General features: G+C 33.8%; 1 protein-coding gene across 1 annotated transcript in view; it reads right to left on the reverse strand.

Annotated features, from left to right (window-relative positions):
• LOC149791085 (uncharacterized) overlaps positions 1–26,632 on the reverse strand; it is a 100,758-nt gene that overhangs the window by 39,863 nt on the left and 34,263 nt on the right. Inside the window, exons 13-19 of the mRNA XM_089973003.1 lie at positions 25,881–26,088; positions 23,708–23,788; positions 13,232–13,328; positions 9,621–9,727; positions 6,832–6,949; positions 4,739–4,830; positions 2,943–3,152 (exon numbers count right to left, since the gene is read on the reverse strand). Of these exons, the coding sequence (XP_089829129.1) occupies positions 2,943–3,152; positions 4,739–4,830; positions 6,832–6,949; positions 9,621–9,727; positions 13,232–13,328; positions 23,708–23,788; positions 25,881–26,088 (913 nt within the window). The remainder of the gene's footprint in view (positions 1–2,942; positions 3,153–4,738; positions 4,831–6,831; positions 6,950–9,620; positions 9,728–13,231; positions 13,329–23,707; positions 23,789–25,880; positions 26,089–26,632) is intronic.

Consider the following 26,632-nt stretch of genomic DNA (forward strand, 5'->3'; position numbering starts at 1 on the left):
TCTTTTCCCTGGGAATATTTAAGTGCTCATACAGAATTCTTTGACAAAGACATTTATTGAAATTTTATTCAGAATTCAAACACTGGGATATTAATTTCTGTGGTTCAACAAAGAACTGTTGATACATTAGTACTATACTGGATATAGTATATGTCATCGCTATCCATTTTGGATTTCTATGGGAGTCGAACTCAAATTTATTAGAACATTTTATTACTAGGACTTGGATTAGTTTTGGTTTTGATTCTTAAAACCAGATGTCCTTTTTTTAATTGTTAACTTGTATTTCTAGGAATATAAATTATTTGTTAAATTTTACAAAGCTTGCTGTCTTCACTTTTTTCTTGTTACTGTTTATGAGAGCCTAAACACGTAACATTAGAATACTCCAATTACTAAACATGTTCAACTGAAAATGATAAAGTATTTAAAACTGCACATATGGGTGAAAACTCCACAGTGAAAGTGCCTTCTTTGTTTTCCTAAGAAGGTTTTACTGGAATAGTGCCGAGTCATCTTACTCCAAAAAATACTTTGGTTATGTGTGTGTGTGTGTGTGTGTGTGTGTGTGAATTTCGGATTTGTAACGTAGCTTTAACAGTTTTTTCAGTCACATCAATATGATGTTTGCAGTGTAGCAGTTTATAGTGATGTCTAACACTGGGAAATCATGCCGCAGACATGTAGCATCATGTCCCTCCCAGTGACATTATCCTGACACCAGGCCGACCAGTCCTAACACTAGCCTCTTAAAGCTGAGCACCTAGTGAGGCAGCTGTTAGTACCATTTTATAAGCCTTTGGTATGATTTGGCTGGGGTTCGAACCCGCGACTTACCGCATCTGAGCAGACACTCTTACACTTGGCTGACGGAGCAGTCAAATTTGGTTATGTAAATAAATTTATAAATTGCCTCAAACAGATAACATAGTAATTGATTTTTGCATCATAATATTATGTGTTAATCTGAAGGAACATTCATATTGGACTTTTAAACTGCAGGACACAATATGAACTTTTCAACTTAAATTACGTTTAATAGAGGTAAATATTCCAATGAATAATTAGTTTCTGCATCAATTATTTTGTCAACAACTTTATGGAATTTTTTTAGCACCTTATTAATATTTTAAAACCTACTATAAACTTGTTACCCCTTCATTAATATAAAATACCTGAGCTATACAAAATATGTTTTTATCTTGAATAACAATTTATGTTTGTTTCAAACACAATAATGCTCTTTGTGTATAGTATATTGCATTCAAAACATCAATCATACAAAATTCAGCCTCTTTTAGTTAAAGATACAAAAATTATATATAGCAATTACTTATAAGTACAAAAAAATAGTTAAGCTAATTATTTTTTTGATGTTATGGGCACAGATTGTGAAGGACAGATAGTCATAATACAAAATCTAAACAGCATGCAACACATTCCTTGTCAAATAATATTACAACCAATTATCTTAAAAACTAAAGATGTTTTAGAAAAATCACATCAAAACCAAATCAGACACAACATCAACTCAAAGCAAGTAATATTAAGTTTACACATAATGACCTGCTGAATTTATAAATTTATAAATTTCTTGACATGATTTCCAAACTAATGGTAAAGTCAAGCACCATTACTTCTGAATCCTCTTAACAGGCAGCTGGATAGTTTTCTTGATTACTTTTAAGGCTGAATTATTTATTTTGGCACTGTCTTTGGTGATTATTATTGTTTGCATTGTTGTTTACTTTCATGTCATAACAGCTCCTTCCATTTTTGAATGACAACAGTGAGAAGATAAATGTAAAACAGGCCTTCATTAGGTAAAAATATTACTGAAATTGTGTCAACTATCTTTCATACATATTAGTTTAATCATTGAAAACAAATAAAACTTAGCAACTACAATGGCATGCAACTGAAAACCCCCATGCTTTTCATTGTACCCCCACCCCCCATGGGTCATATGCAAAATCCATCAAATCAGTTGCAAGGTCTTCCTACAATGACTGCATTTATAAAATTTGGGCTGGACATATGTGAAAATGTCCTTGTAACCCCTTGCAGTTTAGGAAATGTAGATATGGGGTGCCACAATATCCAATGCCAAAACATGCGGATAATAAACAACCACAAGAAAATAAAGTAAAAATGTTACACCACTGTTGTATCGATTAAAAATTCACTAAAAAAGCTTTAGTGTCATAAAATGATGATGCAAATGAACCTAACATTCACTATAGCGAAGGCTCAATATGGCTACCTTTCTCTAAAATGGATTCTAATAGTAAAATTAGGGTTCCTTACAACTTGGAATATATTCAATTTAGGTCTTAAAGAAGGGAGTATTTCTTGTATTTATTCATGTTGAACACTCTGGAATTATTCTTCCATCAGATGCCTTCAATAACATACTGATCTTGGAAGTCAATAACATCTTCCAGAAGTGCAATTAGTAGAGTTTTTGGGACAAGTCATTATTATTATTATTATTATAGTATATGTCTTAAAAAATATCGTAAAAATTTTGATTGTCAATATTTTTAGAATAACGTCATCATATGTGCAAAAAAAGGAAGTAATCTAAAAATATTGTAAATGGTGACCCCAAAGTTAAAGATTTTTTCCTAATAAGAACAAGATAAAATCAAGAATATTAGTTCTTACATGCATGATGAAAACGAAAAAAACTGTATGAAATGAAATAAACATTATGACATGCTGAAACAATGTTATGACATGCTGAAATGAATGCTATAACACTGATGAAATGAAGTGAGATATCTGTCTCAATGTCAAGGTTAGCTCAAGCTGCTCATAAAATATAAACTGCTGTTAGTATGTGTCTCATATTTTTTTCTATACCAGCATGCAGTAAAAATGAATAAAGAAATTAACCTGTCAGTAGTTGGAGAGAGGCAGTAATGGAGGCGAGAACTCACTTCCTGCGTCGGGATGAGGTAGAGGGCACTACCCCATCCGACTTCATGGCAGCGGTGGGTTTTGATGAACTACTGGAAGATTCAGGGTGGGAAGTGTCAGTGTTTGATGGGACAAGTGCAAGGTCATGAAGGTCTTTACGAAGACGTTCTTCTACTTCCATTTTGTGTCGAATATCTTCTTTACGTTTATTTTCCTCTGTGGCTCTCTTCCTATAATGATAGATGAACAAATAAACTTGAGATTAAATTATTTATTTACGTGCAATGATCAGTTATATTTTTAAGTAAAATTAGTTAAATGTGCATGTTTATTATGTGCCTCATCTCAAACAATTGACAGGAAAATAAAACTAATTTGGATGATGCAGAGCAAAAAGACATCAGACCAAATTCAGTTTCTTTTCAATGTCCCCAAGAATTGCCTAGGAAAAATATTGTGAAGATTCTAGTTACACATAAATGTAGGTTATGTACCCACACAATCTTTAGCACAGATGGATGTTCCACAGTTGTTCAAAGAATATTTTTTCTTTATTTTTCATGCATTTTTTTAGCCCATATGTGAGCTTTGATTTTAACAGGATAATGATATTGTCCTGTTTGAAAGAATCAAACAAAATTATCTAGATATCAAATTATTATCATCTTTGGTTTCTAACAGTCACAAATCCATTTTCTTTCATTAACCCAAGACATATGTAACTAGGTAAAACAGTATCTACTGCTCTGTCTCTGACTGTATGCATCTGAAAGAAACTCATGTAGTTAGACTGATTCCTACATTCACCAAGGAAGATAGTCTGGAATTACCACTGCAGCTTCGGTAGACAATCACAAATGCTACATGGAAGTTTCTCCAAATTAAACCTTTTCACACATTTCTTTTGAGCCAATGCTTTTGGAAACCATGAAAGTCATCTTGCTGAATATCTGAGTCATGTAAAAAAAACTTATTAAAATCAACTGACTCACTTGCTAAGGGCAGTAACCCTCCTTGTCAGCACAAGAGCACTAATTAAAAGTGGATTGGTATCTATTGGCTAGTGAAGACAGTGCTGGCAGTGTACATACTACAGTCAAGGTTCACCATTTAAGAGGTATGCATGAGTCCGCTATGTGATCGACAACACCACTTCATCTCTCCAGTTTGCTGTATACAAGTGGATTCAATTCACCTACAGTGGGTTTGATATTTTAAAGTTTTGTTTGTGAAATTTTCATTCCACATATTTTGCAAAATATAATAAACATGTTGACTTATATATTTCATGTCAGTATATGGTATGTTCCATTCAGAAATGGGTGACTATAGGGCAGATCTGGCTGCTTTATCTGACCTTTCATTACCCTATCTGCAAATGTGAATAGGCAGCAAACAGCGCAAAACATTTTCCAAACACTCTATTAGAATATCACGTTTCTCTCATATCTGGGGTATTATTGTGTTCTAAAATTTAATATTCTGTGAGGCTTTCAATGTAGAAAAGGGATCTGAAAAGACAATTTGTTTTTTTTTGAGAGGTTTTGATACAGTTCATAGCTATCGGTATATTGGAAATTTATTTTAGAAATATTAGGTGACAGTATCTTTCCCTCTACTTTCTATGTAATTATTTGTATCCTGAGACGTATTTTGATATAAGACTAGTTCAGACAATATCCAAAGCAATGTATGATTTTCTTTGTTACTAGATTGTCAAACCATTATGTAATGCAAAATCATCCTTATGCAAAAGTGTAAAATATTCTGATATTTCACTAGGAATTATTCCTAAATCTTTATGATCTTGTCCTACCTTGCCGCCTCTTTTTTCAGCTGTTCATGCTTCATCAGCAGACGTTTATTTTCCCTAAATGTCTTCCTCACACGATAGCCTCTAAAGGTAGACTGAAATTATGCAAAAAGCTATGTTTCACTATATGTACACTATATAGTTCTATTGAATACAAGTCCATTCACCGTTAAATACAAGTAAAACAATACAAGGCTTCTTCAATCGAATGATGCTCTACTGGCTGAAAGAAATTTCCAGGAATCCAATCTAAGACTGTTTATTCTTTAGTCTTGAGCTGTGATCAAGATTTTCAATTGGGTCACTGTGGTGGCCATAATGGATGTAAGATCTGAACCATGTAGACATCTGAAGTCTTTAGGTGAAAATCCCATGTCAATATTTAGAAGAGAAGTAATGATAACAAAATTTTAAAATTGGTCATTGTTTCAGCCAATTCTGGCATAATTTTCATCTAGCACCAACCAGATATAATAATACATTTTTTGGTGAAGACTACTTGTTGCTATGGCTATCTATTTAGGACAAGCAACAGTAGTAAGATATTCAAGATGGCATCCACAGTGGCCATAAGGGACATCAGATCGACATAATTTTTATTCATAACCAGACACCATAACACATGTCAATATGAACCACATTCCTCTAGGAGGTTCAGTGATAAGATTTTCCAGATCAATGTCACAGAAGCCATACCAGAGTTCAGCGTGGCACCATTATTTAGGATCGATCAGGCATCAAAGAGATGTGTTTTGGTGAAAACCTCATATTGTTGTGTCTTTCTTAAGAACAGCAATAACACTATTTCAAGATGGCTTAAAGTGACTGCTATATTTAATGTTAGATTGACACCAAGTTTCATTTAGGACCAACTAAACATCATAAAATGTTTTGGGGAGGAAACCTCATGCTGATATGACCATCCATCTAGAAGGAGTAGCAATAATAAGAATTTTATAATTGCTGCCATGGTTGCCATATTGAATATCAAATATGAACCATGTTCATTTAGGATGAACAAGACATTATAAGAAGTATTCTGATGAAAACTCCATACTGACATGAATTTCTGTTCAGGAGAAGTAGCGATAGCATGATTTCAAATGGCTGTCACTGTGGCCAAATAGGAAGTCAGGTCAATACCATTTTCATTTAGGACCAACTAGATATCATAAAAAGTCGTTTAGGGAAAACCCAATGTTAGCATGACCATCAATTCACAAGGAATAGTTAAACAATATTTACCAGATAGCCAATTCATTGAATATGTATGTGTACATTTTCAATGCAATACTCCAAGTGATTTAGAATGACACTCATCATCCTGTAAGATCTTCTTGTCTATGACTAGTAGAGTTATTTATTTCTCAGGGAAGGAAGCCAAACTATGTGTGTCTGTATGTCTGTCTGTATGTATGTATGTATGTATGTATGTCTGTCTGTCTGTCTGTATGTACAGTACGTATGTATGCAGTTCTCACCCTATGGGTTCTGTTTTAATGAGGTCAATAATGTTAGTTTCTTGTTATGCATCAAAGAAAATCAACATTTACAGAAAATTTTCCTTAAAAATATGTTTTCGCCAAAAGATTTTAATTACTATCTCCATGAACTTTTCCTCTACTTCACATTATTTATAGAAATCCATCAAAATTCATGGATTAAAAAAATACTGATTCCTTTTGCAAAATAAAAAAAAAATAGTTAGGAATTTTGTGACAGGTAACATGACTAGAAACATAACCTTATGGGCAGAAAATCTCATTCTAACTATTAAAAAATCAGATACATTGACAATATGGCTGAAACACTAAGAGGTTGAACAATAAAGTTTGTCTGAACTTCTATAAAACTAATTTTCAGCAATAATATGGCTAAAGAAATGGAGTATATGAAACTTTTATAATTACTATAAAAGTATCCATGAAATGAATTTGCCAATTAATTTTACTCACCTTAAATCTTTTAAAGCAACATATAGTGACACAATGGCTAAAGAAATGAGGAGGTAAAATAAACCATGTTCTTGGAATTATTAAAGGCACTTCATTACCCATATTTTGCAATTGATTTTATGACATTTTCACAAAACCTACCTGTATTTTAAGAGCTGCTATGTCCTGAATACCAGTAATTGAAAGCGCCCCCTGCTCCAGAAGGTACTGGGCCACATCATGATGCTCCCCCATCAAGGCATAATCTAGTGGGGTATACCTGGGAGTAATAAGTAAAAGTTAATTAAAGTAGGAAGAAATCTGATTTAAACAAACAATGACTGATGCAATCATAATACCACAATACTTGTAGATAGCCAACAGTTGTTCCTAGGGCTTGCAAGTGCTATGATCTGTTTATAACAAAAACAAACTTAGACACAATATATTCTAAAAGGACATGATTTCACAGAGGAAAAATGATACTAAAAAAAATATTTTTCATTTCATTTAAAAAGCATCAAAATCAAAAATTAAAATGTATCTTTTCAAAGACTTATCTTTCTTTCTCCCATAATTCAGAAACTGACTGTAACATTTTGACTGTTGTGCTAATCATTTCATATGTCCACCTGCACTATCATATTATTACTTGGTCAGGGATTGCTTGAACTCACTTTAAACATTGTCAACCATAATATTTTTACCAGTAATTTTTATTTGTAATCTACCAACAAAATAATAGGACACTTTATTCACAAGAACATGAATATTGATGTAAAATCTGCCAATAAGCCAAAAGTGAAATTTTACATTGCAAGTATGCATAAGTTTTCTTGACTTGACAAGTACTGAAATACAGTAAATTCACAAATTGTTATTGGGTACCAAGTTTTTGGTTGTCATGGTTACTACAAACCACGAAATTAAAGACCCAATAAACAAAAATACTTTGGTGGAAAAAAAAAGGATCGCCTAAACTCACCTCTGATAGGTGAATTTGAATAAGAACAAAAATGTTATTTTGGCAAAACCATCAAATTGATACTAATAAAAATATAAAATGAATTCACATTAAATTCACTGTCGAAAGCTAAGAGAGAAAATCTGCTATTTTCCTATAATAACTATGACCACCTGTGCAGAGATTTCCTAGTTTCTCATATGTATAAACCTGCTTAAACACAAACAGCATGCATGAATGAATTATTCCTGCCAATGTGACCGAACATGATCTTTCATGCTGTGCAAATGAGCCAATCAAACTTCTCTTCCACACACAATCACTTACTGATTGATGAAATGGGTACTTTAATTAATGTGCAGGAGATTGTTACAGAATCGTTACAGTGCGGTTGATGACATTTTTGTTTATGAGCGATCATGAAAAATGAGAAAATCTAAGCTCAGGCAGCCATGGGAGGCTGAGAATCATGGTAGATTGTTGCCATGGCTTTTGACAATGGAATAAACTAGAATACTATTAATCAAACAATTTTCATCCTCCAAGGTTTTCAGAAATTAAGGAAATGGAAATGAGATTTTATTAGAGTAGTAAAAGAGAATTTTATGGCAGAATAATGCTGAATGTGCTAGATTTGTGAAAATTCAATGAACCAAAATGCAATGATTTACATTATAACAATATTGTTATCACAAAAGGAAGATTTTAACTGATTTTAATGTAATTTGCTTCCATATTATCTAAGCATATCTTTCTAGATAATTTAAAAAGTACAAAAACATTTATTAATTAGCACTGGTTGAGCAAAAGCACCTATCTGAAAGCAGAATATCAAAACACATCAGTGTCATATTAACATCCAGGTGACTGAAAGAGATTCATTATAGTGCTGTTCATTGGAATAATAAAGTAACCCACACTGAAAGTAAGGAAACCTTAGCATGAGGGATATTCCAACAGGCATTCTCATGATAGCCTTCTACCCCTACCCCCTCAACACCCAAATGAGTAATGAGTGATGTGTATTGAACCCATGACCCCTGGAATACGAGTCTGAACTCTACCAAATATGCTACTATGGTTACCCTAATCTGAAACTGGATTTGTTTTATTTTTCAATCACTGAAACATTTCTAATACACACAAATACACACCAAATTAATATAACTCCTCAATGCATCAACAATCATTATGTCCCATGAAAAGTCTGATTCATAAAGGTTCTATTGTAAAATATGAACTTGCAATTTCGCTTAGTCTTGGAATTTAAGTGCTGAAAAAACATTACAATTAAACTTACTTAAACCAATCTCTCTGACAGACAACATATTTTGGTCCCAACAAGGCTATTCTAGTACAAATTAAACCTTTGTATACTGGCCACCCCAATAAAATGGTCAGAAATTGTTATTCTAACAGTGTCAATTATAAGGAAGTTATACTGAATTACTGTCATACAAAACTACACAGAAATGTTTGATTGCCTGTTTATTAAATTCTGACTGATGTCACTAAAACACATCTCATACAGGTGACTGTGAACAAGATTCAATTTATGACTATCAAGAAATCATTCCTATCTGTAACATCATTTCACAGTGATTGCGAGATAAAAATACATTATATGCACAGCACAGTGTTTAAAAGCACAACAAACCAATTCTAAAATCCTGGCTATCTAGTGCAAAGTAAGTTATGGCATCCCCCCCCAATACATCACCAAGATAAAAATGATAAAGGCCAAAATCCTTAAAATACAAAATCAAATTTGTGAAATAAACCCAACTCTTTAAAAAAGATTAAGACCTCAGCATGAAGATCTAATAGGATGCATCCTGGGGCAAAACAGTTGTATACAATAGTCATTTTTTAAGACATGTCAGAGCATGTGTTTGGCTTATTCGCCATCCCACTGATTGCAGGAGAGTCAGATAAAATGATGAATGAGACTAAGTGTATAGAATTAATGGGAGTAAAGAATACTTGCCTGTCCTCTGTAAACTCCATGTGATTGGGGAAGGCATGATACTCAATCAGCAATTTAACGGCATCCAAATGACCTTTACTACAGGCCCAGTGGAGAGCTGTCATCCCCTGATAAAAAGAACAGTAAATAAAAAATGCATTCTAATCACATCTGCAAATGCAACAAACTACCTGACTGGCCAAATGACAGAATTTGCTGCAAAAAAAGTACTATGGAAACTGACTCAGATATTAATGCCACTAAAATACCATTATATACTTGTGACACGAACCTAAACTATCTAACATAGTTTACAGCTGCCAAAACTATTAATACATGCAAAATAAACCTAATTTTGCAGTTTCATATACAGTCACTGTGACCATTCATCTACTGATCAATACTCAATAGGGAACTGCCTTTCCTCAGATGTATAGCAGCAATAAAGATGATAACAACTGTGTGTGGGAAAACTTGAGTACAGCAGACTTTTCATATGGAACCCAAAATGAAAATTATGCTTCCTTAACCTTGACCTTGAGAAATAAGCAGAGAGGTAACTGCTTCCCGAGCATAGACTCAGCATATCAAGTTTAATGAAAACTTCATCCAGAAAACTTAACTTGTTAAGTGTAAACTAAAACAAATCACATGTTGGCTCTAGTGAACTCTGAATCAAAGGAACATGCCCCTGCCCAAGCAGAGTCGATGTATTAAATCTGATTAAAATAATAACAAAGAAACTTGACAAAACATGCAGAATGAAAAATCACATGTTCAGGTAAAGTGACATTGACTATGGACTTACAAGCCTACAAATCAATAGGATTCTGCATCTACCCATGAGTAAGGCCCATACAAGATTACAAATCAATATGATTCTGCATCTACCCATGAGTAAAGCCCATATAAGCCTACAAATCAATAGGATTCTGCATCTACCCATGGGTAAGGCCCATATAAGGTTACAAGAAAGAGTACTGTCATCTAAAGTCCGCACTTTTGATTGGTTGGAATTAAAACTTGCTGCAGTAAAACAAGCAAATGCAAATGCAAATACAGTAAAAGAAATATTGAAGAACTGATATTTACTAAAATACAGACCTCTGAAAACTGATAACTTAACAGCCATGAAGCCAGAAACACTAGACACCATACATAATACTCTGAGACTGGATCCTTGGCTGTGATATATTTACTGAATATTTATTTTTCTGAACATTTTATAGTGATTTTGTCCACTAACAGGAATGTAAATTTTTCCTGCAGGATAAATTTATTCTGTGCCCAATTTATGTGTCACTTTTGTCTAAGGTGGCTTGCATTGTTACTTTGATTTAAGGACATTTATCACAAATCAATACCTTAAAGCACCCCATTCCGCTTGTTCAAAATGTTTGTGTTACCCCCCCCATCACATGTATAATATAATACAACTGCACAAAATAGTTGTTTTCCCCTCATGTTAATATTAGGTATCTATGGAAAATGAGTTAGTGGTCTGAACATCAAAGTAATCTTTATGTTTAATAAATAATATCTGTAACTTGACTCGAGTGGGGTTTTTGTAAGATAAAACATGGTCTAACATTTATGAAACTCACCTTTTCAACAAAAAGTGATTAACTGATACAGGAAACTTATGAATATGCATTGAATTCTTCTTTTCTATACAACATTTACAATGCACTGAAATCATTTTGTGGATTATAAAAGTGATCTGAAAATAAAACTGCTCATGTTTAAAGTGCTACTGTTGGGATATTTTCCTTAAAAATATAGTCATATCAATAGTTTGGCTATGTCAATTATTTAGTAAAAGCAGTGAAGACAATGATAAACTTGAATTTTGCTTCATTGTTCTCAATTCACTGCCATGTGCATTTGGGTTTGCCTTAGGACTGAAATACAGCTGACAAAGTCACTGGCACATTAGTGGAGTCCATATTCCTCACATTGTCATCAGCATCTGGCATGCATTCCACTCCATCAGTCCCAAGATACAGTTTGAAAAAGTCACAATAGGTGACACAAAGGAATTCATACTCACTTCATTGTTATGAACATTTGGGTCTGCCTTGTGTTCCATTAGGACTGACAAACAGCAACCTATCAACCCTAACAATACCTTCTCAGTAAGGCAGTAAATAATTTTCCATAAGTTTAACCAATTTTCAGTAAGGTGTAACAGAATATCATGTATTAATATTGTTCATTTGGAAAACATGCACTTAAAAGGTTCAAAAGTGTGACCTGAGATTAATCCACAAAAGCAAACATTGTGTTTGATAAAGTACACTAAGACCTTAAATACCTCAAATACAGTTCCAAACCCTATAGAGCTCAACAGCCTCTTTCCAGAACTCTCAACTTGATGTTATACTTGTTTGTTTGTTGCTTTCATCATTTTCATGTTGTTCAATAAAATGTTGCCTTTCTTGTTTTAATACAAGAATCTGAACATTCCTTAAGACCCCTGTGAGCTGACTGATTAAATATATTAAGAGGTTTATTGTCATTACTGTCTTCAACATTCTTCTGTTTTCTAGATGAAATTTCTACAAAATACTACTATAAGGAACAACTTGATCATGCAGGCATTTTGTGTGAGAAATACAAAATGTTTAAAGTGTTGCAAGTACTGCTGTAAAGTTTGTCTGGTTCTTTGACCAACTCCATGCATAATAATGGATTTGACCGCAACAATCATACTTTCAAAATGTTTGCTATTATTCCTAAATTTAAGGGTCATTTCAGTAAGACGTGTCAAACAATAAAGGATGGCATGTCAGATACAGTTGAGAAAGCCATCATAAGCAGCAGACTGTAGCATTTGGGTCTGCCTTGTGCTCCATTAGGATTGACATATAGTTGACAAAGCCACCATAAGCTGTGCAAGCAGTTCATACTCACCTCACTGTCTTGAGCATAAGGGTCTGCCATGTATTCCATTAGGACTGACAGAGTTGACAAAACCACCATACACTGCAATTCATACTCACCTCACTGTCTTGAGCATTTGGGTCTGCATGTATTCCATTAGGACTGACAGAGTTGACAAAGCCACCATAAGCTGTGCAAGCAGTTCAAACTCACCTCACTGTCTGGAACATTTGGGTCTGCCATGTATTCCATTAAGACTAACACAGTTGACAAAACCACCATACACTGCAATTCATACTCACCTCATTGTCTTGAGCATTTGGGTCTGCCATGTATTCCATTAGGACTGACAGAGTTGACAAAACCACCATACACTGTAATTCATACTCACCTCATTGTCTTGAGCATTTGGGTCTGCCTTGTATTCCATAAGAACTGACATACAGTTGGTAAAACTACCATACACTGCAGTTCATACTCACCTCATTGTCTTGAGCATTTAGGTTTGTCGTGTATTCCATTTGGACTGATAGAGTTGACAAAACCACCTTACAATGCAGTTCATACTCACCTCATTGTCTTGAGCATTTAGGTTTGTCGTGTATTCCATTAGGACTGACAGAGTTGACAAAATCACCATACGCCGCAATTCATGCTCACCTCATTGTCTTGAGCATTTAGGTTTGTCATGTATTCCATTAGGACTGACAGAGTTGACAAAACCACCATACACTGCAGTTCATACTCACCTCATTGTCTTGAGCATTTGGGTCTGCCTTGTGCTCCATAAGAACTGACATACAGTTGACAAAACCACCATAAGCTGCACACTGTAGTGGAGTTCGCCTACAGGATTGAAGAATACAATAATGGATGAAATGCACTAAAAATAACTGATTTAGGAACATCTTGATTTGGAGTCATTTACTTCATGCATTACTTTAAATACCAATTACTATTTAATGAGCAAGCATTATAGAGTGTATTGTGTGTGGAAAGCACATGAATTAGCAAGCACTATACAGTGTATTGTGTGTGGAAAGCACATGAATGAGCAAGCACTATACAGTGTATTGTGTGTGGAAAGCACATGAATTAGCAAGCACTATACAGTGTATCGTGTGTGGAAAGCACATGAATTAGCAAGCACTATACAGTGTATCGTGTGTGGAAAGCACATGAATCAGCAAGCACTATACAGTGTATCGTGTGTGGAAAGCACATGAATCAGCAAGCACTATACAGTGTATCGTGTGTGGAAAGCACATGAATGAGCAAGCACTATACAGTGTATCGTGTGTGGAAAGCACATGAATGAGCAAGCACTATACAGTGTATCATGTGTGGAAAGCACATGAATTAGCAAGCACTATACAGTGTATCATGTGTGGAAAGCATATGAACCAAAAGCTCACTGATATATAATTCATATGAAATAATCCTTGAAAGGATACAGTGAATTCTAATTTACTTGCAGCCTACCAATACTGGTTGATTTTGTAGCTGCTACAAACCAGATTTAAAGACCCAGCAAACAGTGATCCATAAGTGCGGGCAACGGAACCCTATCAGTGATCATCAATGAAGACAAAAGGACCCTATCAGTGATCTTCAATGAAGACAAAAGGACCCTATGAGTCATCATCAATGAAGACAAAAGGACCCTATCAGTCATCATCAATGAAGACAAAATGATCCTATCAGTCATCATCAATGAAGACAAAAGGATCCTATCAATCATCATCAATGAAGACAAAAGGACCCTATCAATCATCATCAATGAAGACAAAAGGATCCTATCAATCATCATCAATGAAGACAAAAGGATCCTATCAATCATCATCAATGAAGACAAAAGGATCCTATCAATCATCATCAATGAAGACAAAAGGATCCTATCAATCATCATCAATGAAGACAAAAGGACCCTATCGGTGATCATCAATGAAGACAAAAGGACCCTATCAGTGATCATCAATGAAGACAAAAGGACCCTATCAGTCATCATCAATGAAGACAAAATGACCCTATCAATCATCATCAATGAAGACAAAAGGACCCTATCAGTGATCATCAATGAAGACAAAAGGACCCTATCAATCATCATCAATGAAGACAAAAGGATCCTATCAATCATCATCAATGAAGACAAAAGGATCCTATCAGTCATCATCAATGAAGACAAAAGGACCCTATCAGTCATCATCAATGAAGACAAAAGAATCCTATCAATCATCATCAATGAAGACAAAAGGATCCTATCAATCATCATCAATGAAGACAAAAGGACCCTATCAATCATCATCAATGAAGACAAAAGGATCCTATCAATCATCATCAATGAAGACAAAAGGACCCTATGAGTCATCATCAATGAAGACAAAAGGACCCTATCAGTCATCATCAATGAAGACAAAAGGATCCTATCAATCATCATCAATGAAGACAAAATGATCCTATCAATCACCATCAATGAAGACAAAAGGACCCTATCAATCATCATCAATGAAGACAAAAGGATCCTATCAATCATCATCAATGAAGACAAAAGGACCCTATGAGTCATCATCAATGAAGACAAAAGGACCCTATCAGTGATCATCAATGAAGACAAAAGGACCCTATCAGTCATCATCAATGAAGACAAAAGGACCCTATCAATCATCATCAATGAAGACAAAATGACCCTATCAATCATCATCAATGAAGACAAAAGGACCCTATCAGTCATCATCAATGAAAACAAAAGGACCCTATCAGTCATCATCAATGAAGACAAAAGGACCCTATCAATCATCATCAATGAAGACAAAAGGATCCTATCAATCATCATCAATGAAGACAAAAGGATCCTATCAGTCATCATCAATGAAGACAAAAGGACCCTATGAGTCATCATCAATGAAGACAAAAGGATCCTATCAATCATCATCAATGAAGACAAAAGGATCCTATCAATCATCATCAATGAAGACAAAAGGACCCTATCAGTCATCATCAATGAAGACAAAAGGACCCTATGAGTCATCATCAATGAAGACAAAAGGACCCTATCAGTCATCATCAATGAAGACAAAAGGACCCTATCAGTGATCATCAATGAAGACAAAAGGACCCTATCAGTCATCATCAATGAAGACAAAAGGACCCTATCAATCATCATCAATGAAGACAAAAGGATCCTATCAATCATCATCAATGAAGACAAAAGGATCCTATCAGTCATCATCAATGAAGACAAAAGGACCCTATCAATCATCATCAATGAAGACAAAAGGATCCTATCAATCATCATCAATGAAGACAAAAGGACCCTATCAGTCATCATCAATGAAGACAAAAGGATCCTATCAATCATCATCAATGAAGACAAAATGATCCTATCAATCATCATCAATGAAGACAAAAGGACCCTATCAATCATCATCAATGAAGACAAAAGGATCCTATCAATCATCATCAATGAAGACAAAAGGACCCTATGAGTCATCATCAATGAAGACAAAAGGACCCTATCAGTGATCATCAATGAAGACAAAAGGACCCTATCAGTCATCATCAATGAAGACAAAAGGACCCTATCAGTCATCATCAATGAAGACAAAAGGACCCTATCAATCATCATCAATGAAGACAAAAGGATCCTATCAATCATCATCAATGAAGACAAAATGATCCTATCAGTCATCATCAATGAAGACAAAAGGACCCTATCAGTCATCATCAATGAAGACAAAAGGACCCTATCAGTCATCATCAATGAAGACAAAAGGACCCTATCAATCATCATCAATGAAGACAAAAGGATCCTATCAATCATCATCAATGAAGACAAAAGGACTACCTCCTCTGTCACTGAAGATAATAGGCTCCTCCCCCATTTCATCATCAATGGGGATAATAGGACCACTTCTTCACCACATCATCACTGCAGACAATATGATGTCCTCCAACAATGAATACATCAGGACCATATCATTTAACAACAGTGAGGATGATAGGACATCTGCTTTACCATCACTGATGATAATTGGACCCATTCCTTCAGAATCACTGACAACAGGGCCCCTTATTCATTCTCCGTGAGGGCAATATGAACCCCAGCTTCACCATTATTGTTGAAAATGTACTCTGTGCATCACCATCATAGGCATATCCATAAATGTAAGTGCTGACAAAATGTCATTTTCTGCATAGCTCCAAAATAATAGCTTGAAATGAATTGCAGAGCACTGTATGCCTACAGAGGCCAAAATCTGATAATGCTTATTAGGAATTCTAGCACCAATTGCAGAATCTAAGCAGTTTATTGGGAATAACTAACACTTTCCATAAAAGTAAGAAACCTATACAGTGATCCCCTTTTTGAATGGTTGCATGACCAAATAACACCTGCTTTTATGACCAGAATTCCTTGGAAATTATGAGTTTGTGTTCAAAAGTAAACCTCTTGGACAGTCACTACTCTAACACAGCCAGCATATTAGTGCAAAATGTTTTAATTTTACATAATGGGATTTAAATGAAATTTCATTAATACTTGTCAATTTCTAAATTCAACATAATATTTATTCCTAAATGATAATGAAATACATAATTATATTTCATACAAAGAAGTATTAATCTGACTATCCTTCCTGCTGTATGTCCTAAAATGTTAGATTTAGTCACTTTGATAATTACAGGCTATTATTATCATGTATACTTATCATATGACAAAAGATAACAGCTGAGAAACACAGTTTTGTTCAGCTCAAGTCAGCATTACATCCACCTGCCACAAATAAATTTGGCTTAGCCACAGTGGTTTCTTTCTGTTAAATTATGAGATGTATATGAAAGGGTCACAAACAAAAACCAGTCAATCAGGTGGCAATTTTACTTCCTTTGTAAACAATAAACTTTTTCTGCAATAGATAGGGAGATATCAGAGTCGACTGTATTAGTGACAGTTTAGTTTGTGAGTGTTATAGTTCTCATTGAAGGAGTAAGTTATTGTAGAAGGTGCACAATGTCATCAGACATTCTTAGTTTAGAAGTAAAGATGAAACTGGACCAAATAAAAAGTTGAAGAACCTGATAATCATTGCTGACAAAATTTGCCATTTGAAAACTTCACATAAACAATTGTCAAGAGTGGGAAAATGGAATGGATGGAGATAGGTATGATACTGTAGTCTTGACTCGGACAGAGAATGATAGTTATGGTCATATATTAACACCTTGATTTTGTACATAATGTTTTTATATGTTGTTGAGCATCTGATGATCATGCAAATTATCTAATATAATATTAATAAGTTTTATAACATAAAATGCAAACCATACATGTGATTTTTAAATAAAACTGTTATGCCTTTTTATTTTATATGTATGTTTTACTCATATCTGAGATCCCTCTTTATAAATACCATTCCTCTTATAAGGCCACTTTTCTGCTGCATAACGGGTGGCCTTATTAGATGGGGACCACTGTACAGTAATACTATATTGTCCTATAAGCCAATGCCTAACAAAGCACAGTATTTTTGTGTACCCTTTAATTTTCTGTACATATTCCTGTTATCAAAATCATAATTATTTAAATGTGTCATAATTTTCATACATATCACTTTGCATTTTTAGAAAAATCCATTAAATTATCAGACATAAAATATCTATTAAGAAGATTTACGTTTGCAAAAAAGATCGATAATACTGTATTGCCATTTTTTTTTTTTACAGAAATTAATAATTAATTGTTGGTGAGAAAATACAATGATTGATGCATAAGGTCTCTTGTCATTACAATATCAACTGGTGTTTATTAACAAATGGACAAAGGACTTCACAGACCATACCATTAAATATTATCGTTAATTAGTTCTCCTTATAAAGTTCGTCACCGTAACAAAACACCTTGTGCATTTTAAAATGAGTTCAGAAGCTCTATGATGTCTTCTTACACAACAAAAATGATATCTCAGTACATGCTAAAGTGAAGACCACAGATCATTGGTCAACTATTTTTATTGTTTCATTATAGTCTTATAAATGTAAAATATAAAAACCTTGTCATTTTCTATCGTAAATTTGAAAGTCACACTCTTAAATCAATTCGTATATATACATATACTATCTTTTAAGTGTTTGTTTTATTTTGACTTGGATATAATTAACATTTTATTGCAAATCCATTCATACCCCTTTATTATCTTAATTGGCAAGTTCGAATAACAAGTAATGCTTTTGATCGCTTGTCCTTAAAACAAATTCTGTATGGGCAACGGCTTCAATAGCACACCGACAGATTGTTGTTTCCGTAAAGAGAGCTTCATTTCCCTACTGGCAGCCTCGCTGATTTGACCTGTTCTGTCGATTTCTTGCCCTCAATCTGGTTTCAAATGGAATAACAAAAGCCCTAAGCATGTTTAATTACCATGTAAATAACACTGCATAGCCATGTGGTTGTTGTGAAAATGTACAACATAATTAAAACAAGAATGAATTGTTGATTTAGCGGTGTTAATAATGGAATATAGTAGGGTCATAATACATGAGGATTATCACAAAAGTCAGGTAACTCAAAATAAAGACTTTTTTTCTCTTTGCAAAAGCTACAAATAAAAACCACCCTGAATAAATACGGTCTTGTACACAGAATTTTTTTGGTTCATCTCTCTCGTGTGTGCACACACACACACACACACACACACATGCACGTGCGCTCATGCACATTAACTAAAATGTGATTTCAAGTTCTTTATGTTTTTATTCCAATCTGAGTGAGATTATCGCTGCTGAAAAATACAAATTTCACTTTATTTCTTAACTTGTATTGTTGGGTACAATTTACAAATAAATAATACCCTTAACTAATACATGTTCAAACCATCTTAATCATTTTGCAGGTCCTACATGTAAAACATCGATGTTGATATCTATGTTTTGACTTTTGTGCACACTAAACATAATAACATGTGATACATCTTACATGTAGGACAATCATTTTGCCAACATTACACAACATAACAACTATATATGCTCTAAATGCAGACAAGTTTTCACAATGAGACATAATCCTCTCTCTCTGTGGTTCACTAACAACAACAAAAATCTTTCTGAGTACTTTTATTTTAATTTTAATTAGATTCTTCAGTTGAGAGTAGAATAAGACAGAAAAAATATATTTACTTTGTACGTTTGTACCATTAGGTTGTCGAGTAGCATGTGTTCCACATAATTATTTGTTCAGGTATGATCCCTTTAATTTTTGTACATGGTGAGAACTGCAAAATGATAATTATTTATTTTACATATAATTTTTCGTACACTGAAATTAATAATTATTTTTGTGTGCATGAAAAATTACATGAAATACGATGCTGTTTTTACATTAGGAAACTACATTTTATTTGCAAGTCTGTCAGTCTATCATAATACAAGTAATACTAAAATATTTTTGTCCCAGCCTGAGGACACAAAACAAAATTCTGTTTAAATTGTGCATTTCTGGAATTTTGTCAATATACTTGTGAAATTTCACAACACTCGGCAATAATCCCACAAAAACCAAAATGGCTGATATCTTTGTGCCCAGCCCTATTTAATATAGTCTTCTTTGTAAGCATGGATGACTCTGGAGATTACTGACCATGTGTCTTTAAATGTAGAACTAAAAATTCACTGGTCCAAATGCAATGCTGTGATAGAGTAAAGAGATCAAAATTGAATTTGGGGCTTCTTGTTTTTGACATGAAATCATTGCAAGGTTTCCTAGATAAATCTGATGGTGAATCAGAATTGTTTATGAATATATGGAAGGACTTGATGATAGAAATCGTTTTGTAAAATATAGTCAAATTTTGTTCAGTAGTTTCGTTGACAATGTCTGAAATCAATTTTTAGTAATGTCAGCAATATTTGACATCAAATTGGAATCATTTGAAAAAAAACATACAAGGGCATATAAAGGGGTTACAAAAACTCTAAAAATCAAGTCAGGCAAGTAATAAAATGTGTTGTTTGCCTGTAATGAACTCTTACTCAACCAGTTATCATAGAAGCATAAAATTGGCAGCGTAAACAGCATAAATTTGAATATGTGAAAGGTTGTTTTCTAGAACTTATTCATTCACCCTTTTAACACCAGTTTTTTCTCTTATAGGCCTTTAACAGTACTGATAAATGAGAGCGAAGTACTTGATGAAAACAAATGGAAAACAAACTTCCAATAAAGAGCATGAACTTTAAATCACCAATGTTGGCAGAATTCTTGACAGAACATCCTTTCCATGAAATAACAGGCGTACTCTGAATGGTACCCACTGTTTAATAATCCTCTATGTAGATAACTGAACACTTTGCATAAAATCATTTTTCTTCCGCTATGGTGACCTTGTCATTGGACTTTTTAACCTGAAATCAATAGGGTTATTCCTTACCCCAAGTGCAAGCCATCCACAAGGCTTGATAAATGTTGATTATGGAGAATTAGTTATTGTGTTGAATTTTGAGTAGTGATCTTGACTTCAAACTTTTTTGGTTCTACCTTAGGTCATGCTCTACAGTTACATATTTTGCATAGGGTTAGATTTTTAAAGTAAAAAAACTTCACCAGTATTTCTTCACAGGTTATACTGGCTATTAAAAAGAGACCTTATATACCACTAAGGTACTGTTAAAAGAACTTTTAATTTCCTTTATTTCTGTATATAACTGATAGGTGTAATATGGGTTATAGAGTATACAGCTTGACATTACTTCAGCTGTGCATCTCTGAAATAAAATTATCTTTTTTCACATTTTATATATTTGGTAATTCATTCATTGCACTTTCAGAAGCTGGTATTTTCTAATCTGGCAAAATTGGTTTTCATTATTTTAATAACTGCTAAAGACAGTGTACTTTATACTAATTCAGGCTGATTTGTTGAGCACATGGGAGCAGTTATTTTGGTTAGCTGTGTGCTTATATCATGTACAAATTTCCACAAGTACAATATCAAAAGAAATTTTAACCATGGTAAATGAAAGTAACATAGAGGTATGCCAATATTTTCTCCATTGTGCACAAGGAAACAACTTCACCTTACACCCATCACTCTCTCAGAAATACACAATATCTGCAGAGATACCATTACCCCTAGTACAGTCCTACCCATTTATGTCGACATCCTTGGGCCAGAGGAAATATTGCCAACATAGGCGAATGTCGAGATAAAGGTTGGGGGAGGGGGGTGTCTGAAAAAAGATGCAAGTTAAATACGTCAGTAAGAGGTGACCTGTCATCAGTGAGTAGCATTTACACTTTGAGAAAAGAAACAATGAAAATTTTGAGTACATGAAGACGAAACCAGTGTGAAATACACTTGTATATTGACAAATTACATTTTGGTTACCTTTGTGTAATAAAATCCACAATAAAATATTGCATCGGTCACATCCTGATATGAAAAACATTCACTATGATATTCAATGTTGATATTCAATGTCAGCATTAGCACATGGTTGCAAAGTTGTTATTTACATGCTTCAAGTACATGTACTTAAATTGGCCTAGATTTTGGTCAGTCTATTCCCATCTTATTGAGGCTACCAAGGGGATGGGGCTATTCACAGGGAAATGAAAACCTGTCAACAAGTTGGTTTAAACAGTACATGTATTTAGTTACAGAAGTCATCGTGAAAAGTACATAAAAGCGAACAAGAGATATGCGGCTGATATCATTAATGAAGGCATAATATTGTATACATTGACACATGCTAAATAAAGTTAAAAAGGAAACTGTCACAGCACAATACTTGTTTTAATCACTGATCACTTTGGAAAATGTTAAGAATCGATCAGATTTCACTGCTTTTAGTTAAGTCGCCGCGAGAGGCCAACTTTATAGGACCAAACAAAAGCTTGATTTTTTTATACAACCACGATATTAAAGCCTGGCGGCAAGATCAACTAATTGTTGAATAAAGTACAGGTCAGAACTGGTCACTTGACGACATAAATGATTAGGCGGAAAAATTAAAGCCTGTCAGCAAGATCAACTAATTGTTGAACAAAGTATGGGTCAGAAATGGCAGCTTGTCTACATAAATGATTAGAAAACAAAGGATTTGTTCAAGCTGGGACCAAGGGCTTCTGTCGACATGTACGTTTATTTTTTATCTTGACGTTGACATAAACATTACAACTTTGGTAGTAATAGTAGACCAAGAAACCAGGACTTTGGTTTTTTGTCGAAATAGGTAGCTTGTCGACATAAGTGATGATGATATAAGTGGGTAGGACTGTACAAGCTATTCACAAAGATGGTGGAGAACACAGGTTATTGCCCAAACCAGTTTAATGACCTTTGAGCTTTTGATCCTAAAATCAATTGGTGTTTTCCTAATGTAGGTGCAAGCTATCCACAAAGTTTGGTAACTGTAGATGGTGGACAACTAAAGTTCTTGGGCAGAAAGCAAATTGGTAACAGACGGATGGACAGTGTCGAAGCATGATATCCTCTAATACCTGCACTTGTTAAATCAAAAAAGCACTGAGTCAGGCAACTGAATGGAGTATTCTGCTAACTAGTGAAAATTTTCAATCACCATTTCAAGTTAGGCAAGTCCATTTTAAACCCCTATTCATGTCAAGATGCTTACTATCAAATAAGGTAAAATTCTGTTCAGTGGTTTTTCTGCTGATAATATTTAAAGATATTTTTATTTTTAATAAAAGTGACCATATTTTAAACTGGAATGATATTAAATGTATAAAACTGAACGTTCTTCAAGACGAGATACTTTATATCAAATTTAGTCGAATTATGTTTAGTAATGTTTTAGAGGAAATCATTTAATTTTTTTCTTCTATTTTCAGTAATGATGCTCATAGTTGAAGGACTGGCATCAATCAGTGTAAGTGTGAAAGGCCTTTGTGCAATAATGTTATATCAAATTTGGACTAGGTCTGGTTTTTGAGAAGTTGTTAGAAGTTTTCTTTTATTTTTAGTAATGGTGACCACATGTTATTGGTGATCAGCATATTTTTTTTTTTTACAAATCTGAAATAAATCAATGTCAGTATGTTTTCTGGCAAGTTTGGCTTTAGTTTGTCCTGTGGATTTTAGAAAAGGTTCCAACAAGCAAGTGTTGAGAGATGCTCATTTGGCCTAATAGTTATCTGAGGAAAAGAGCAAAAGTGACAAAAATTCCATGTATAATGATGTGCAAGAAAGATCAAATGAGATCATACTTACGCGGAATAATCTCGTACATTGGGATCTACCCCATACTTGATTAAGGTCTGACAAATATAGGCATGGCCACCTAGAGCTGCCCTGAAAAGAGATCAATAATTCAAACTTAAATATGTAAACATAATGGGTAGATTTTATAAACCAAGATTTTCCCATTCTTTTGTATACAATGACTGTCACTAAGAAAATGAAAAAATGCAATGAAACCTGCTGCAATTGAAATCACTCCAGACTAAAACAAATGACTGCTTTTTAAGGGGTTTTGGTTCAGTGAAGATCTCTATCGTTTGCTAAAAATGAGATATGACCAGGTGAAACCAGCGATTCCTAGAAAAACCATCATACATATCAGCTGGTTAATTCTGAATAGTATTAGCTCCCATGGCAGTCTGCTTTTGTTATGTGAAACATCTATGAAAAATTATCATTGATAGAAGCTGTTTAATTCTGGACAGTGTTAGCTCCCATGGCATTCTGCCCTTGTTAGTCTGACCTCCATTTATCTTATTAATACTCTACAACAACACAAACACTTCTATTAATTATTAAAGCTCATTTAAAATTTACTCTAATATGCCAACAATTTGGTTAATCTAACACTTTAAATATAAGAATTAAATCTGATTTAATGTGATGTGACTGCAACTATTTCACACACATAAAAACTAAGAAATAAAGCAAGAAACATGACAGTAATGCATGCTTGTGTACACCTGTAAATAAATCTTTCAGTATCACATGGGTTACTTCCCTCTCCTCTGAGCAACTACATCCCCAAATAATTGCTGGACAGTACATGGTGAAAAATCTTATAATATTTATTAATTTTATCTAATAATGGCTATGATAAGACCACATAGTTTTGTTTATTTTACAGAATATACAATCATTATCTACTGGTTGACAGGTAATTTTTGTTAAAGTCACTTTAACTGATGTGAAATGCCCATTCAGCAAAATACTGTATAACAAAATATCTACTCTGGGGACAGAAGCCTTTGTCCATAAGGGAGGTAACTTATACAATACACAAGTGAGAAAATTCCTGCATGACTACATTAGCAATCTTACTTGTAAACTTTAGAAAGGATTCTGTATATTAATTTGCCTTTTCATGCATGTGAAGAGAAACACAGTAACACAAAATGCACAATAATACTTAAAAAAATTATGAAAATCTGTTGTCCTGTATGCAATTAATTTTACCAAATTCACAAAACCTGAATGACACCAACATATTCTGATAAGAGAATTTATTACCCACATAATCTGGGACTGGAACTCACTTCCAGTGGTATATAAAGATTCCACATATCAATATCCTTTGATGAAACAAACAAAATTGTTACAAAATCCCAATTTGCACTGGATTCCAATCATACATCGTTTCTAAAAATATATTTGAAAATTGAAACAAAATGGTGGGGGAGGTTATACATAAAAATAAAGTTTGTGTTTTCTTGAAAGTCACCAGAAATACTCATCTGATATGGCATATGAATCTCATCCCTAATATATTGCTATGAATAACAAATGATATGGCATATGAATATATCTCATCTCTAATATATTGCTATGAATAACAAATGATATGGCATATGAATATATCTCATCTCTAATATATTGCAATGAATAACAAATGATATGGCATATGAATATATCTCATCTCTAATATATTGCAATTAATAACAAATGATATGGCATATGAATATATCTCATCTCTAATATATTGCAATGAATAACAAATGATATGGCATATGAATATATCTCATCTCTAATATATTGCAATGAATAACAAATGATATGGCATATGAATATATCTCATCTCTAATATATTGCAATTAATAACAAATGATATGGCATATGAATATATCTCATCTCTAATATATTGCTATGAATAACAAATGATATGGCATATGAATATATCTCATCTCTAATATATTGCAATTAATAACAAATGATATGGCATATGAATATATCTCATCCCTATTATATTGCTATGAATAACAAATGATATGGCATATGAATATATCTCATCCCTAATATATTGCAATTAATAACAAATGATATGGCATATGAATACATCTCATCCCTAATATATTGTTATGAATAACAAATGTGTCCATTTTGCCAAATACAAAGAATACATTTGTAAATTTGTGTACATATTTACCAATGCAGAGGTGATCTTCCTTCCTCATCAAGCATATCAACTCGAGCACCATCATCAATAAGAGTCTGAACAACATCGGTGTGTCCCATTTCGCAGGCTCGAAACAGTGGTGTGTGTTTCTGGAAGTCTGCTGCGTCAATATGTGCACCATGATCCAACAATAGTTTGACCGTGGATGCATGCCCAGATAAAGCAGCTGCATGAAGAGCTGAAAGAACATTTTTCAGACAGGTTATGAAATTGTCCCAGAAATTCAAATTGAGAAACTTTCACAAAATTACTATGTTGTGTTCCGACTTGTATAGTGAAGCCACAGTGGCTCAGTGGATAAGGATGCGGGCTCGCGAAAACAATGATGTGGATTAAATCCTATATAAATCAGAATGGGTCTTCTGTCATAACGTGTCTCAGCACAAGTCACTTTGCTCTACCCACATCAGCACGATATAACCTATAATGTGTTGTGCCATTAAACTCAAATCATCTGACCACTGAATTGCATAGGAAATCTTCACTTTTAACCTATGAGGGTGTAGAATAACCCCTTGAATCATTACCTTATATTCCCATAACAAAGTATTGTAAGGCAACGCAATTTAAAGGAGCAATTTCTATAGTTTAATTTACAATGTACAACAGAACAATGAATTTAAGATTATGAATCAATTTCCTTTGTTTTCATGTCCTGTATTCTAACAAAACATTTATGTACCTTCTAATTTTGTTTACGTAGCCCCCTTTATTGTTAATAG

Source organism: Sinohyriopsis cumingii, chromosome 10, assembly GCF_028554795.1.
Source record: "Sinohyriopsis cumingii isolate HCF-2022 chromosome 10, ASM2855479v2, whole genome shotgun sequence".
NCBI lineage: Eukaryota > Metazoa > Mollusca > Bivalvia > Unionida > Unionidae > Sinohyriopsis > Sinohyriopsis cumingii.